The following is a 17182-nucleotide window of genomic DNA, read 5'->3' on the forward strand; positions in this document are numbered from 1 at the left end:
AGCGCAGCTGAGCAGCATACCGCATAGCGGGGCCCTGCAGGAACTGACACTCTTGACTTGCACGCAACCCCACAGTCCTCGGTCTCGCTGCAGGGGACATAAAAAGGAGTTGGTAAGGGGGAACAACGCAGTCAGAGTGAAGGTCCTGAACACTCAAGAAAACAAGGAGAATGCCGGTATTTGAGGGATCTGCTGGGGAATGAACATCCCCAAGGATATTAAACCATTAATCGTAGGCTTACAGAAGCAATCAAGCAAGAGAAGAACCCCAAGATGTAAAAGAATGCGAAATACCAGACACGATGGCGACAGAGGTATCTAGCTATAGCGTTTAATCCATTTTTCCAAGTCCAGACCTGACAGAAAGAACACAACGCAGTGCATTTTGAAAAACGTGTTTCGGTCTCACAGCATACCATTCTCATCCTCAGGCTGCCACAGAAAAGCTCTTGGGCATGGTCACTGCAACTTGTTTGACCTGGAAACCCAGAAAGGGCTTGGACTGGAGACTCTGACATCAGCGCAAAGAGGCACTGGCCAGGCCCCATCATGCTCTGAGGACTAAGAAATGATCTCTAAAAGACCAACCTCATCCCAGGACTATAAAACAACCATTAACAACTCCTCACAGCTATGCCTGTCTATTTTTCTATGCTTTCTGTGTACCAGCCACGCAGCTCATCTGAAGTAGGAAGGCGGCCATTCAAAAATACACCCGCCAGCACCTCTGGAGAGAAATCACCTGTGTCAATACTATCAGACCACTGTTACCAACCAGGAAAGTCTCGCCTGTGACAGAGTCTAACACTTTAAGCAGCGATTCCTGTTTTTTGTGTTGTTTTTTTTTAATTTGAAAACCATTAAGATAAAAAGGGAGTATCTCCTACCATGTGCCAACCAACACCATATGTTAAGGTAAAGCATATATGAAACAGAATGACAAAATTGTGCAGAAGCTTACTTAAATGCTGTAGCACGTTGCCCTGTCTTAAGTTTCACCAGAAGAATGTTTCTTTAAATATATGCTTAACTTCAAGAAACACGCTTCAGGGACCACAGCAGGTAGTTAGCAGACAGCACGGGGAAATCAGTCCCAAAAAGCATGTTTGTGGCAATAAAAGACTTCACCACCCCCACCACCCCCAATAATTTTATATATATACGTATCTCCCCAAATTTGAGATAAACAATGACTCCTCAGAGTAGGATTTAAACCTCAGTAACCAACAGATACCAGCAGAGTCACCATTTAGCCAGCAAGTCAAGTTCGGCACGTTGGCAGCAAGTTTAGTGGTATTTGAGGCCAGGGGAAACCCCTCTCCCAAGACGTGATGCTGCTGAGATGCACTGGCACTGCCTGGAGTGCCCACCAGCAGCCACAGCTCTGCGTACAAAGTTAACTCACAGCAGTGTTATGGAAGGATAGCGAGAATCACGACAAACCAAAACCAGCAGCACTAGCAGCAGAATGGAAGTGTATGTGTTTGTTTTCCCACGGGAGTGCTCCTTCTCCTTCAATATTGTAAAGTTACAGCATTGCTAAAAGCCTATTAACTAGCCAACAATTCCTAAATATAGTGTCAATATCCAAATGCACATTTTTTTTTCTTAAGCAATGAACTTTGTATTGCATTTTCATTTAATACATATTGTTGCGGGACAATGAAGTTTAATATTTCTGATGGGGAGAAGGAAGGCAAAGAAGTGACTTCTGAACTTGACATTTCAGTACAGATTCAAGATTTCCTCACACCCCTGTTTACAGTTCTTACATGGAGAGATACTGGGAGAGTCGTTAGCTCAGCACTATTTGAGAATTACAGGCAGAAGAGTTCTCTGCTAAAACTCTCAAAAACAGGACTGTGTCCAGGGGAAATACTGCTCCAGCACCTTTGCTAAACAGCCCCAAACCATTTCCCCACACGTGATTCAAGGGTAGAATATTTTAATACAGAATTTGGCAGAAAAACTTCCATAGATGTTTCCCATAGTAGACTGTCCTTCATTCTTCTAAGCATATTTAAAATCAAAATATCTTCAAACAAATTCTCTCAGCAATGTCATTTACTGTACAGATAAATAACAAACAACTCAGTAGGCTGCAACTCATGACGGTACAGAATTTCTTCAGAACAGGACAAAATAGCATAGTAGGTGCCAGAGTTAAGTTTTTAAACTATACTGGACATGGTTTTAAATAGTGTTAGTACCTACCACCATCCACATTGTTCATATTTAATAGTGTTACACACAAATTACTTAGTACAAAAAAAAAAAAAAGCCAATGCATATATATCTACTTGAAACAGATGAGGAGAATCCTCATGTAGCATTTAGGTGCTTATTTCTCAGTAGAAAAAGCCCTCTTCATCAATGGTGGAGGTGCTTTTCCAACATCAAACATCATTTCCACTGGAGGATTATTAAGACAGCACCAGTCAGGTACGCGGCCTGTCTGGCTGTAATATTCTTTGGACACAGATCGGCTCCCAAGTATGTCCTGAAGTGCTCCAAAAATGGCTCCTACATTATTGGGGGGGGAAAAAAAAAGTTGCATTAATTTGATGTATTGAATTTCTTTTTCTGCTTCTTCCCATCAAGAATCTGAAGTATTCTTTTTCAGCTCTGTCCCAAAAATTAAAGGAATGAGAGGATCTAGCCACTTCCCTTTTCAGTAGCCCAGCTAATCCCAAATTGCTTCCACTTATGTTCCTTGAAAGTAACTGCAAACAAAGAAACATCTAGTCTTTGCTGAGAACAAAACTGGCCTAGCTGACCTGCTTCTTACGACAAAGTTTCCTAGAAGTTTTGATTTTTAAACACTTCAAACAAACCACCTTCTGTTTAAGGAAATTTCCTCTCCCCAAAAAGGGTGTCACACAAGACCCATTTATTTTTTACTTTACACAACCTATGAGAAGATTCAGACCACAGCAGCTGACTAGCACTGTCAGTGAAGAAAAGAATCAGAGAACTTGGTGCATATAAATCATTCTTGTTTGCTAATCCTAAAAGTAGACTGAAAAGGTTTTAAAACTAAAATTTTATAAACATTTACATTTCAAAGCATACGGAAATAAAATCTACCTTTACTGTTAAAGTTAGTTCTTCATACATACCAGATGGGCTCAGCTCATTAACTGAAAGTTTAGGAAAGCATGAATTCTTATCAACCTTAGAGCCTTCCTTGAAAGAGTTGCTAGCAACGGAAAGCCCTTCTTTTTCCCTAACAGCAGCCAAAATCCATTGCAGAGTTGCTGTATTTGTTATTGGCACTTGCAAACAGCACAGGGAGTTAGCAGCCTCCGGCCTCTCCATAGCCCACAGCTCCTCACTCAGTAATTAAACTTGTTTTTTCAATAAGCAGATCTTCCTACACACAGCAGGTCTCTGCTCGGCCTAATTACTTCACTGGTGCCACCATATGGCAGTAGCCCTGTACTGCACTTGAGTCAACACCTCTGGTTCAAATCGCTTGTCACCTGCTAAAAGCTCCCATAACGTGCAGTGCCATTCTGCTCTCCAAATGTCCCTGAGGGAGCTTTACTCCACACAATTTCTTCCAGGAGGGCATAACAATTCCACAGAGCTCCAATACAGCTTGATTTCAGTAGTTCACTTAATTTTTACTGCTATTTATTCATTACAAATCCCACTTGGAAGGTTTGTTTTTCACTTTGTACCTTTGCTTAACAGTTGTTTTCATTCTTACCTCCCAGCCAGGCCACACAGTTGGGTTTGGCAGGCGGAGTGTGAATTCTGAAGGTTTTAGTGGCAAGTGTTTCTTTGTATTTCGGTTTCTCTACCAGGTATCTGATTTCAGCCATGAGCCTGTGAAGGAATCCTGGTAACATAGCGGTGCCACCAATAACTACCAAGTTCTCTGCCAACTGCTTCCTGGTGTCTATGGGACACTAATGCAAACAGGAATAAAAAGAAAAAAAAAAAACAAACCACGCTTTAACTGAAGTTGCATGAACAAGCATTCAAAGGTCTGTCAGAAATTCAGTCAGTCTTTCTACGCACTTCAATTGCTGTTTTCTCATACTTAGCTGAAACATAACCAACATAACTTTTTCCCCAGACTTCCCAAGAAAACCAGGCTTAAGGAACTGCCCAGCTGAGGCTTTTATGGGCATGCTGTGAGTCCCTGTAAAGCCATTCAGCTGAGACAGGCCAAGACAACAGAGGACAGAGGTATCAGTGACAATAATTCCCATGAGTTCTGGGAGAAGATATGCCAGAGAGAGGTGAAGCCTCAACCAGTGCTCTCAGAGAGGGAAAACTGTTACACACGAGACTGACTCTTTTTAGCTCCACGTGGGAGAAAGGTGCTACAGCAGTCTAAGCGGCAGAAAAGGTTTCTGCTGGAGCCTGCCTTAGGCATTAGATAATCCAACTGTTGGAGGTACACGAGAAACAAAACCAAAGGATGCTACTTAGTTAACGAGGCACGACCTTGAGAAGAGAAAACAAGATGACACCATAAGTCAGTCAGGTAAAGAAATACCAAGATAAGCACAAGGACAACCAAAGAGCCACTTGAACTTTGAGTGACCTATCCTAATTAACATAATAGAAAAGCCGCCCTTAGGTAGGGAGAGCTCCCTACCAACAGAAACCCCTTCCTCACAGAACATGCGCAGTAAAAAAGGAGGATGCTGGCACTTTAAGTGGAGATGAGGCTTCTGAGAACCAACAGGAACGAGGGAAACTCAGCAAAACTGTAAAAGTACTGATAACTGTTGCTTGAAATGTATAAAATGCTTTACCGTGTGTTAACCGGGTGTGCTAGCTTTGTGGAGTTACCACCTAGCACCCATCTCTGCGCAGACACGAAATAAACAAATATCTTGACTCTGTGTGTTAATCGGCTTTTTGCACACCGGGTAAAAGAATCCTGATTTTTGGGACAACACAACCAGAAGACACAAAGGCATGAAAAGACCAAGCTTTGTCCGTTCTGCCCCTCACAAACAGGTCTGCGCTATCCCTTCGAAAAAAATTCCAGACTGCTGTGGTCCTCTTGTCCAGAGGAAGTAAACGGACGCTATTTAACACCTGTAAATTTAACATTTGTCTTTCCTCCAGCCAAAGAGCGATGCAAGGTAAATGCCTAGAGGTACAGAGGTGAGGGGTCCAGGCACAGATCTGGTTAAACAATTTGTTTTCATACGGAATTCTAATTGAAATGTTTCTCATGTCATCCAAGCTTATGGCTCTCCAATAAATTATGCCTCAGCAAACTAATTTAAATGGCATCAATAACTACAGGAAGTCAACTTTAATTAACATACATACACTACCACATAATGAAAATTTCCATTTATAGTGGTTTTCTAATGCATTTTTTTCCTAAATATAATAAGAAATGAAGCATTTGTACATGCCAAGAAAATTTTCCACAATAAATCTAATATACTGCCTGTCCAAATTAATTTTATTCTATCTTAGGTAAACCAGCAGTCTGCCAGGCTCATAAAGTCTAACTCTGAGCAAAGCACCTTTAAAAAAGAAGAAACAGAATACCTGTGTCATTTCAGTGTAAGCAGTGTAATTCCTACACCACTAAGTATTAGCTACTCCTTCATCATTACATATGTAGAGCCCCACCCCCAAATAAACGCAAGCTAGTTTATTACTTTTGCTGAGGGGTGAGCACTGCATTTCTTAGAAAACTGTCCTAGACACGTTGCAGTATACCAAAGAGTAAGAAAACAATCACTGAGTGGATGACGCATGGTGACTTACTGCCCCACAGTAATTCATCATGTGGCAGAACCCCAGGAGTCACGCTGTGCTAAGCTTTTTCAACCAATCGCAACCTGCAGTCAGAAGGGTGTTACTCTAGACAGAGTCATTTATAACAGCAGGTTCTCTAAGGCTGGAGGCATTCAATAAATTGTTTCTAATATAAAGATACCTGAATGAGTGAATCTAAGATCAAAGTGGCAACAGATGTCTCTTCATTATCCTGTTCAAACAGTATTTCGACAACGGAGTCTCTGTTGAAAAGACAGGAAATGAGTGTTAATGAGAAGCGACACTACACTGTGAGGTAACGCTCCCGACCAGCAGAGCTGGAAATAACAACAGACTTCCTGCTGACAACACATCATCAGCACCTCTTCTGTCATACAGTCCATGCAGAAGGCGGTGCCAACGGGGAGGAGACAATGCCCCGTTCACTTCACTAAACCTGTCTCATCATCGTGCATTAATACTCCATTTCTGTTTCCCCCATCCCTCCAATCCGTTTGCTCTCACCTTCAACGGCGAGCTCCCTGAAGAAGCTGACACCTCTTATTATGGGCTTGCACTGTGCCCGGCACAAAGCCTTAATTTGAGAGACATTACAAGCATATGCAAGTGTTTCATTAAAATTCAATTTTAAGAAAATTTATGTGCTTTTAGAGTTGAAAATACATCCTCCTAAAGACAAATACTCTGCTATGGTATTTCTTACCTGATGGGGCCAACTACATGGAGAATCTTTTCTCCATCTAAAGGATAGTCCACGTCTGGAGGTGGTGAAGGACGCTAGAAATAAAATCATACGTGCATTAGTTTAGAGGCCAAAAAGGCTACATCCACTTCAAAAGACTAGGATAAGCTTCATTCTCCACCCACCTCAGCACTGCCATCAATGTTGAACTTGGCTGCTTGGATTTTCAGTCCACGTTGGAGATCACTCACAAAACAAGTGCGGACTTCATAAAAGAAAAGAAAGGAGCAGAAGAGAGACTTTGTTGGATCCCTTCATCACCAATAAAGAGAATAATTTTGCTTAATTTAGAGAAGAACACACACTTTAGGCCCTTGCTGGTCCAAGACATTATCAAATAAATGCAAAGAAAAACGGTCTCTACACTTCAGCAGAGTTCAGATGCTATCTAGACCATGAGTTTAAATGAAGCTGACACCGAAACTATGCTAGGACAGGCAAGATTTCTCTCCCAGACAAGCCACATAAGATTTAAAGACAGAAGGACGTTACTAATCGTGCCTTCGGTTACCACAAGGTGCCAGGGGTTGTATTCTGCTGTCAAACACACCATTGCAGGTCTTGCACCATGGCTTCAAATGAGACATTGCTCATTTTCTAAACAAGCTGTAATCACTTTTCCTAGCGCAACTCTTCAGCGCCCTAAGAATGCCAGAGGGGTTTTTTTTTTTTTTCTCCAGGCAACACTGACAGAGCACAATTTCATTTGTATCCCAGCTCTTAGTGTTATTATATACTTATTTATTTGTATCTGGCACAAATTAGTATCTTCTTCATAAACAGCTGTCACAAAGAAACAACCCTTCAATACACAGGCAATCGTAATTTCAATCGTAGCATATCATATCTGGTTCCAAAAGACTGCATAAAAAACAGAACTGATCAGAAAATTGTGTTCAAGTCCATAAATTAGAAAAGCAACTTCCATTTGACAAAGCACCAGCTGCATTTAAGTTATTTTGCATTTGACTGATGGATTTCTTCCAAATTTGGCTCAAAAGATATATACTAGTTGCTATTTTCTACAATTATATGTATTTTTATATCTGTTGCACATGAAACATTACATAGGAATTCATCCAAGTTCTGCCCAAAGATAGACTATTTTTTCTGGTGTAAATGTAGTCCTTGACTCATCTTGCCTACCTGATTAACATGCCAAAATGTCTTTTATACATACGGGGTTTTTTTTGCAAAATTGGCTTTAAGGCAAATTGAGCCTTCCTAGTTAATTTATAAACAAAATTAACTTAAAATATTCTTATGTCATGATGTTAAGACTGCTTAAATGCTGCATTTGCAACCCAAAGAGATCTATGATAACAGGTTTTCAACATTAGATTTGCTAACTCTAAGTCCCATGTAGAGTATACACTGTACACATTCATACGCAGCAAACGTCAGTAGTTAAAAAATGCAACGCGAAGTTAACCGGACCTGCTGATCATAGGATATATACAATAGCGTAACACTCTTTCTGCGCTAGTCTACAAAATGTATCTATAAGCTACGTCTTAACAACACATAGGCTAAACCTGAAAGAGGAATTCAACATGGTTTTGGTTTTGCTTTCAAAGAGGAAGAACATTGCAAGTTCTTCCAGTAGATAAGAAATATGGTAAACAAAGAAGATAAAAGAAATTCCTAAATGTAAAGTATTGCACACTTGTTATTATCATACTCTACTGCACAATTTAATAAACTAGAGTTTCATGAAGCAGAAAATTTTACCTTTTATATCCTCTACTATGTCTTCTGGAACTGAGCCTGAAATAAAGAAGTAATTTAGAACAAAAGCTTTTTAAGTAGAAAGAGAATTCAAGAATGAAACTAAGTTTGAATTATGTTTAGTACATTAAAGTTTCACTTTGACAGCAGCTTTTAAAGATTTCTAAGGAAGAAAGAATATTAAGAACAGAAATAAAAAGTTTGTCTCCTCTCAAAACAGACTGAAAAATTACTACAGAACTTTTATTTCAGCCTTCCTTCAAACCTGCTGTTATGAGTGGCTTATCATAAAAATAATGTACTTGTTAAATATGGAGAAAGAAATCATGAAAGTAGATCACATAAGATGTGGTGAATACTAAACTCATTTTATTCACTGTTTGTATTAATCCACTTTCCCCAGTGCAAGTTCACAGCACAGATGTTACATCAAACAGACCTTACCCATCACAGATGGAAGGCTTTGTCCTTTGGCTAATCCTGTATCAACTGTGCACTGCTCCAACAACTGATATTCCAGCTCCCTAAAACATTGCACATTAAGTTAGTTAAAGATAGCTATTAACTCAGGCTGACGCTCTATATTATGCTTAAGGGACAGTATTTATTCCCTTCAGTTACATTCTTCTAAATATAAACTAAAGCAGATCTCATTTCCACAGCTTTTACTACATCAACAAAAGCCAAACAGTGGTAACTTTAAAAATCGGATGCTGTCACAGCAACAGTTATGATTTAAACCATGTTCAACAGGAATCTCTGCTCATTAGTCAAAGATGAACTTTCACAAATAAATCATTGGTAACCTGGAATGTATAACTGTGAACTTACTTGTGAATAGCCTTTCCTCCCAGAGGAAGAGAACCCCAGCAGCTCAGAATTGGAATTCCCTCATATATCTACATGAAGATCAGGAAATTCTCCTTTTTTGTTATGAGTTTTCAGTCTGCTGGAACTAAATGCTTTTTTCCCTCAACAATCTCCTGCATTAGCTATTGGAAACACTTTCTAACTGCTTTTCTCCAAAACTAATTTCTAGTATACAAAGGCTGAAGTTATGAACCACCCTTCCCAAGTTTCGAGGGAACACAGCTTTAGCATGTCAGCTGTGAAGAGATTCCGCAAGTCATGATATCTTATAGTCAAAAGCCAGACTGGCTGATCTGTTCCTATTACTTTTCAGCACGCTTGAAGTCTATAAAAATATCATCTTGTCACGACAGCCTTATTGCTGAAAATTTTGTTGGTATATTATTAAAGGATACAGGGAGCACCAAGCTTTCTGCATATCCACAGTCTAGCACCATGGCAGAATTGATCCCAAGTGTCAGGAGAGACATTAGATGACTTGGAGCAAACAAAACGGACGGTACCTACATGGAAACCAAAAGGACAACTGACAGAAGGGCGGGGAAAGAAACAAACCACCCAAAGCAGTGATGCTTTCCCCAAATGTCATATTAAAAGCAAAACCCAAACAACTGTATCTTGAGGTATCCATTTTTAATTTCATTTTTAAGGTAGCATAGTAATGAACAAAATACAACAGGATTCTAAATTCTACGTTCATCTTATTTGCGGTACATACTAGTTACTTCAATAACAATAAATCTTGGAACGGGTTTGTAAGAAAAGCAAGCACTAACTATAGAACTCATCTTAAGTCATAGATCAGGTTTCTTATTGTCATTGAAAAGAAATTAAAGAAACTAAAACACAGCTACTTGAAAAGTTGTATAGAGACTTGAAGATGTGAACAAAGGTGCCAGAAAACCCATAAAAGCGTGCCTTATGACACTATACTGTTGCACACAAACTCACAGAAGAGGCTATTTAAAACACTCTCCCCAAAGCAATGTGGAAACTCAAGTTAAAATTACACGAGGATTACTTCCTTCTCCCAGAATTCCATAGATCAAGTTTCCTAGATAGCGACAGTTCCTTTAATGGAACACCTTGAAGTGTGAATTAAATGAGCAATTTCAACAAATCCTGCATTTACGGGCAACATTACTGACACTTAGACCAGAGACACAAGTTATAATATTGACCCTATATTAATGTGCCACTCTTATTCTTTGCACCAAATGGAAATACTAGCCAGAGAGAATTAACCTCACATCAGTATAAGCTGGTTTCTTAACAAGTTACAAAGTCTCTCCATCAAAATAGGACTTTCCAAGTCACGAGTCGTTTTCGACAACCAATTTTGCATGCGAGTGCTTTATCTGAGACATATTTTTTTCCTGTAAGGGGATTAGGAAAAAAAAAACAACCCCAAATCACTCAAATTTTTCAGCAATTTCAAGTCACCAGAAAATGTTATCAATAGTAGGAAAGAATTATGCAGAAGTTTAAGATCAGTTGGTAAACTGTGTTGTGGAAGCACAGTGAAGAAGTACTGCAGACAAACTAGTTTCACCACTTTTTATAGAAGAGCCTTAACCTTTGTTCTATCTGAGTTGAAGAAGTATGGATTCACCTCCCGAAACATTTTCCATTAGAACTAAGCAAGAATTAGGTTCAGAGTTTTCTTCAAAAAGACTGATTAAGCAGAGAAGATAGTAACTTTCAGGTAAGCTCTTATCTAAATGAGTACAGCCAGAGGTTAGATCACGTGCTAGGCAAAGATATTGACTCTGGTAGAAGTCATGAGATTTGCTGACAGAGCACTAACATGTGTTTAAATATAAATTCTGGCTTCAGGCAGTGGTCAATGGGGATTATTGGATCTGTCTGGAACAGTGTGATGTGAGCTGTATTTTCGTACAAGCCAGAGAAACCTTTCGGATTTTTGTTAATAGCTCCTATTTTGTGGCCTCATGAAGAGTCAGAATGGAACAAAAATGACCTTTAATCCAATCTCCAAGCCCTGCTTCCTCAGACAACCATCAGCATTTTTTTATCTTTATGCCTCTCATTCTTTTGGCATTACTTTCATTTCTTCGTCCACATTTGGTAGTGATTGTAAGTAAAATTTATACCGGCAAGTGCTACGCTGAGCACATACAATAGTAACGTAAAACACGTACCTCAAAATGCTTGAAAAGGACTCTTGTGAGCGTGTCTCTGAAGTGTGAAGGGCACAAGACAGATTCTATGATCACAACACGACGGTCTCTGGGATTCACCAGCAGATGTCTAGAAAAGGCAAGACGTGTAAAACAAAACTGGTAAGTTTAAGGACGTATTATGAAACCTACCTTATTTTCATATTCCATTCCCCCCAAAAATCCTAAAAATTTGCATGTAGATAGCATTTTCTACAGCAGATCCCAAAGTCTTTTTCCCAAATTTAAAAAAAACCCAACACTTTCCTAAAAGAAAGTTAGGAAACTGAGTTACAGAAAACAAGTTATAAACCTATCTGCCAGCAGTTCTGAATATCCGTTATACCTTTCTAAATCAATATAAAGAAATGCAAAAATAGGCGTGCATAATAGCCATTAATGGCTTGTCCAGTGTCATACAGTGTGTCCATAAAAGAGGAAGAATGACGATACAGATGTCCTGATTTCAGTGGAAGAGGATGGAATTGTCCTGATTTCAATTATAAAGCGATGATCAAGGACAGGGGGGAGAAAAAAGAACGACCCACAGCAGACGATCTGAGGCACAGAAATTAAGTACTGGTTTCCCTGTGTCAAGGGATGATTTTTACTGTGTAAAAATTAGGATTGGAAATAAAGAGAAAAGACTAAGTCCAACTTCATTATTCACTAATGGTACTAAAAATACAATAAAAAGATGTATTACTGAGGTAAAAATATTCCACAGGTTAAGAATCCTCCTTCCAAACCACTGTCATGTGGAGAGAGCTCTGCATCGATATAAGATGAGCTTCAGTCCTGCTAAAATCAGTGTAACTTCTTAGGTAATGACTTCCCCCATCAAGTCCTCTATGAGTGCCACAGCTAAAAGGCAACTTATCAAATACTTTTTATTTCTAGAGAGCAACTGATGCTGCAGGACACTAAGTCTTTGTAATATGACCTGAATCTCAGCACCACTGAATTTCTCCTGCAAGAACACAGCCAGGCAGCCACCTGCAAAATCTTGTTTCTGTTTTCTTATTCAACTAGACAGCAGTCTTCAGACACACTTCTAACACCTCTCAATGTACTCAGAAAAGAGCCGCAGAAGGCTTGAATAACTAACATCCAAGTATCTCTTACCTGAAATACAGCATATGGATAAATTCCTTCAGATACGAATATAGCTCTTCTGTATTAATATTACACTGAACAACTTTGACAGGCTGTAAAGTAAAAATATCCAATCAGCTTAAATATTAGGCAGTGATTATATATGAAGAAATATATACATGATCTATAAAGACATATACATGATAATATAATATATCTGAACATATATAATCTGACACATATAAAGAAATACTCACTCTTGCCTGATTTGCTCTATGTCCTTAACAATGCATCTCATGAACTCACCCTGTAACTAAACTCCAGAGTTCATTCATGCTAAATTTTTGTACTGGTAACTTATCTCAACATTAGTTTTCCAAAGCTGCCATCCTCTACTAAAAGAAAAAAAAAAGCATAGCTAGGCAAAGAAATTTCTCAATAAATGCCCCAAACATAAGCTGCATGGGTGATGAGTACCAATTAACATCAGCATTGGTATCACACTTACTTGTATCTAGTTACAATCTTTTAATAGCAGCAGTTATAAGATAATGAAAAATAGCTTATGATGGACAGCAAATGTATCTGCAAATTCCTCCTATACCATAACATACCAAACATTATAAAGGTAAAACAGTTCAGGTAAAATAGTTTACCTTTGCGACATTGGGTTTCCTTATTTCACTAGGAATAATGCATCTTGGTCCTGTTTCTCCTGCAAAACCACACCTAAAAAAAAATGTTGAAAACCTTATAATTTGAAGTCACAATTTAACATACTGGGCCTAGGAATCATCAAAAAGTAATTAATTAGGGATATTTCTGTGACTGCAAAGAAGTGTTTTGCATATAGCTTTTCTATCTAGCCACTTTGAATGAGAAATATTTTATATCTTTTTATTGACTCCCTCTCAGCTGCATTAAACAAAACAAGTTTTCTTCACTTCTGTAAGGATTGTAGTGCTCAACTCTGACGTGCCTCCTACTTCCCACTGAGTACAGTTTTCTGGTTACAATCATCCACCTGCAACCTTCCTTACTGCCTATTAAACTTCCAAATAAATACCTTCCTGTGTCCTCCACACAGGCCCACAGTTTTCGCGGAAGCTCTCAGTAAACACAGGCAAGATTAAGTTATCACGTCCTCTTTAAATCCTCATTTTCAGGACACATTTATTTAGAAGAAACAAAAGACAAAGACATGATGATCACAATCATGCAGGTCCTGTGGCCTATTTCACTGCTGACCAGCAACATTCCACTGACACCTTTTTCCTATTTCCAGCTTTGAAATGCATTCCCTTCACAAGCATCCTGGGTGATATAAGGTATTACTGCCTCAAGATGACTGGTTACTACTCCAGGCCTCCTGACGAAACATGAGGGCTCTGCATCCAACTTAGATGCAACATAATAAAAACAGTAGCAACCCCAAAACAAACTTTTCAGAAACCCATCTGGTTTTCATACAGCGATTGCACCTTTAAAGACCCAAGAAGCACAGACTGAAGAAGGCAAATTGAAAACATAAGAAATTCAAGATTTGATTTTAAGAAACTCAGTGCTTGACATTTGTTTCACCACTGCCACCTCCATTAAATACAAACCTCAGAAGAAAACTACGGTAGAAAACAGTAGTAGAAAACTATAACGCTGCTGGACTTCGAGTACTTTTAATGCAAAACGTCAATTAATACTTTATTTTGGTATTTGGCAACTGTCAACGTGTTTCTTCAGATCATTTCAGAAAAAAATCTTAAAACAGACATAATTTAGAATTTAATTTTTTTCTTTGGTCTCCCAAACAAAGACTTGTGCGGTCCCAGTGTGTACACGCAGTTGTCCTTGCCTGTAATCCTGACAACTTTCGAACCTTTGGTTAATTTCAGCCTTATTTGGAAAAGGACAGGTATCTCTCATGCAATTAAGTTGCTATCTCTTCTACAAGAATGAAGGCTGGAAACAGACCCTAAAAACACACTATTCAGGGGAAATGTTTTTCCATGAGAGGATTTTATTAGATAAATAATGCCCATGGGATAAAACCTCACAAGCGCCCCAAATTTGGGAAAAGCCTGCAATCGGCAACACGACATGAATCCACAAAAAGCCACTCATGGAATCACTCGTTTCCATCCATGAAGGCTTTGTTAAATCCTCTCCATAACCACACTGCAGCGATTTCCAGGTAACGAAGCCTGCCTGCTGGTCCGCAATTACACAGTCACTTGAAAAACAACAAGTACAACTTAATACAAAACCAAGCTTCATAGAAATACAAATACAAAACCAACAACTCTTGCCTCTTTAGAGAGGCAGAGACATCCTTAGGGCTTCAAGCAGGTACACGCATCCACATGGACACAACCGCGGATGTGGGCCTAGACTAAAAAGAGGGGCATACATCTGGAAAGGTGCTTTTCCTGCAATATAATCTTTTTTTCTCTGTGCAAGCTGCCTCTCCAAACAGGCCACTGAAAAACAGGGGGCACTTCCAGAGTATTTTAACCCCGGACGTGGGGCTGCCTTGCTTAAAGAGCCCCTTTTCCACGAGGGCTGCGCGTACCTGGGACACGAGCGTGGGGGGATTTGGGGGTTTCTAACACAAATAGATATGTATATGATATGTATAACACAAATTGATATGGGGCGGGCAGAGGCACGGCTGCATTTTTGGCCCACGACATAAATTACTAAATACTGAGCATTTCTCCTTCCACCTTGAGTGGAAGGAGCTACCCCCTTTTTTTAATCTAAAACACGAAACTAAAAAATAAGGCTGTTACTGTCGGCTTTGTACCACGCAGATCACCACAGAAAGGGGGTGAGGGTAAAAAAACCCATACAATCACTCATCCCGACGGCAGGCCCGCCACGCAGCCGCGACACTGGCTCCACAGCGAAGCCTGTCGCGACAGAAAGGGGGCAGGCGGGGCGGGGAGCGCGGCGCCACTCACTTGGTGAAAGCCTCGCCCAGGTCTATCACCACGGCGGTCTTCTCCCCGCCGCTGCCCAGGCCCTCGTAGAGCGGCATCGCGGCCTCCCTTCCCCTCACACGGCGGGGCCTTCCTCCGGCGCGGCGCGGCGGGACGGGGCCTTCCTCCTCCCCGGCGCGGCGGGCTGCCCGCGGCGCCTGTCCACCCGTCCGCCGCCCGCCCTGCAGCGCTCCGAAGGGGCCGGGAGCGCCCCGGCGGCGGCGTGCGGGGTGCAGCGCGGCCTCCCCTCAGCTCCGCCGCGGCGGCGAGCAGGGTGTCTGCGAGGGAGAAGGGCTGGATGAGGCCCCTGAGGCGCAGCCGGGTGATCCGGGTGCCGGCGCGAAGGCGGGGCGGGAGGCGGGGGGGGTGGGGGGGATGCTGGGTGTGAGGGCGGCCTCGCTGCTGTGAGGAGACGCAGCGGTGGGGCTTCTCCTGCCCGAGCAAAATGGCACCGGCAGCTTGGTGCGGAGAGCTGGTCAAGCGTAAAGCCACGCTGAAGCGGCCGTGCTATAGGGATGCGTTAATGTATACCACACAGCTCGTTTCTGAGGGGCCGTGCATCAAACCATCTCTTGTGGCCTCCCAAAGCCCTCGCGAAAGCTTAAACCCACCACGGGCCCTGCGGTGCGTGCTCTGGCTGCTGTGACATTTAATGCGAGAGCCATTCGCTACGAGGCTAAATGCCTAGGTACCCTTAGGGTACAGTATCCTTCCTCTCGAACAGAAATAAAATGTCTCGGGGAGCAAAAAAGCCCCATCTCCTCTCTGCTCCAAGAGAGTGGTGGTCAGGAGCGAAGACAGGAGCTCGCAAATGTGAGGATAGAAATGATAAACCCCGCCATGGTAACCCATGCTTTCAAGACTGGGTCGCCTGTGTCTGATGATCAGAGAGGCAGAGTGCTAAAAATCTAATGTGAATTAGTTCAATTTTAGCCATTTTCATGAAAGCTTATCGTTCTGCCAATACAGCTGGGTTTTGCCTTCATCTGTCTGGTTTTTGAAGGGCGGAATTTATTGCTGTTTGGACTTTCAAAATCATGGAGCCACACCGCAAGACACATTTTGCAAAGTTTGTGAGAACGCTGTATTATCTCAAATCGTCACAAAAAAACAGGCTGTCGAAACCAAGATCTTACTCAGTTTTGGAGCAAAAAAAAAAAGCTGTGTTTGTATGCAAGCGTGTATGTGCCCACATGTTACAATAAAAGACTTTGACTCTGTGCTGAGGTTTTAACCCCATCAAGGTTAGGAAATGTTAAGTTTTTCTAAATAATCTTCATCTCTGCATTGTACGTAAATGCCAGCTCTACTACAGGTGAGGTCAGTAACCACTTGTTTACAAGTAAGTTATTCAAAGTGTCTGAAATACACAGCCTTGCTTAGATGCTATTGACATTTCTGGTGTAATAGCCATGTCATGAAAGCACCTTAGCGTGAGTTTGTGGGAATGGGTTCTATAAGTACCTCAGGGTGTGGATGGAGAGACAGTTACCCAAAAACAGACTGAAGAGAGGAAAAGTACATGCTGAAAGGCAGCACCTGAAAGTCTCCCAAGAATTAATAAGCCCCACAGGCTAGCAATCCTGCTGGATCTGCCAGAAACGCACTTGGGACGCCAAGAGTTCGCTGCATCTGTGCAAGGCCCCCAGCATCAGCAATGGGTTGTCTAACGCCGAGTGCATCCGCAAAGGCCGTGGCCGTGCTGTGCTGACAGAGACAAGAGGATTATGTATACACCCGATGAAACAAGGCACCCTTTGAGGGACTTGGCGAACACCCACCTAGAAGCCATTGGCGCCTCAGTAGGAGCCTCTGTTTCTGGGTAAATA

At 41.2% G+C, this 17182-nt stretch overlaps 1 protein-coding gene across 1 annotated transcript; it reads right to left on the bottom strand.

Moving 5' to 3' along the window:
* Positions 1-1173: 1173 nt before the first annotated feature.
* On the bottom strand, positions 1174-15489 carry ACTR10 (actin related protein 10). Its single transcript, XM_050898529.1, has 13 exons — positions 15336-15489; positions 13035-13107; positions 12409-12491; positions 11266-11374; positions 9499-9606; positions 9065-9132; positions 8678-8757; positions 8237-8272; positions 6631-6710; positions 6467-6540; positions 5924-6005; positions 3713-3914; positions 1174-2523 (listed from the first exon to the last, which is right to left on the bottom strand). The coding sequence occupies exons 1-13, from the start codon at positions 15410-15412 to the stop codon at positions 2342-2344; spliced, it is 1254 nt and encodes a 417-aa protein (XP_050754486.1). The 5' UTR covers positions 15413-15489; the 3' UTR covers positions 1174-2341.
* Between the last annotated feature and the right edge of the window lie 1693 nt (positions 15490-17182).

This window comes from Gymnogyps californianus, chromosome 5, assembly GCF_018139145.2.
Source record: "Gymnogyps californianus isolate 813 chromosome 5, ASM1813914v2, whole genome shotgun sequence".
NCBI classification, from domain to species: Eukaryota; Metazoa; Chordata; class Aves; order Accipitriformes; family Cathartidae; genus Gymnogyps; species Gymnogyps californianus.

Excerpts from the sequence above, each read along its gene's own strand:
- ACTR10 (XM_050898529.1), bottom strand. The coding sequence starts at position 15,412 with ATGCCGCTCTACGAGGGCCTGGGCAGCGGCGGGGAGAAGACCGCCGTG. Across the intron at positions 13,108-15,335 it reads CTGGGCGAGGCTTTCACCAA|GTGTGGTTTTGCAGGAGAAA; the intron begins GTGAGTGGCGCC and ends ATTTTTTTTTAG. Across the intron at positions 8,273-8,677 it reads AAGCCTTCCATCTGTGATGG|GCTCAGTTCCAGAAGACATA; the intron begins GTAAGGTCTGTT and ends TCTTTATTTCAG.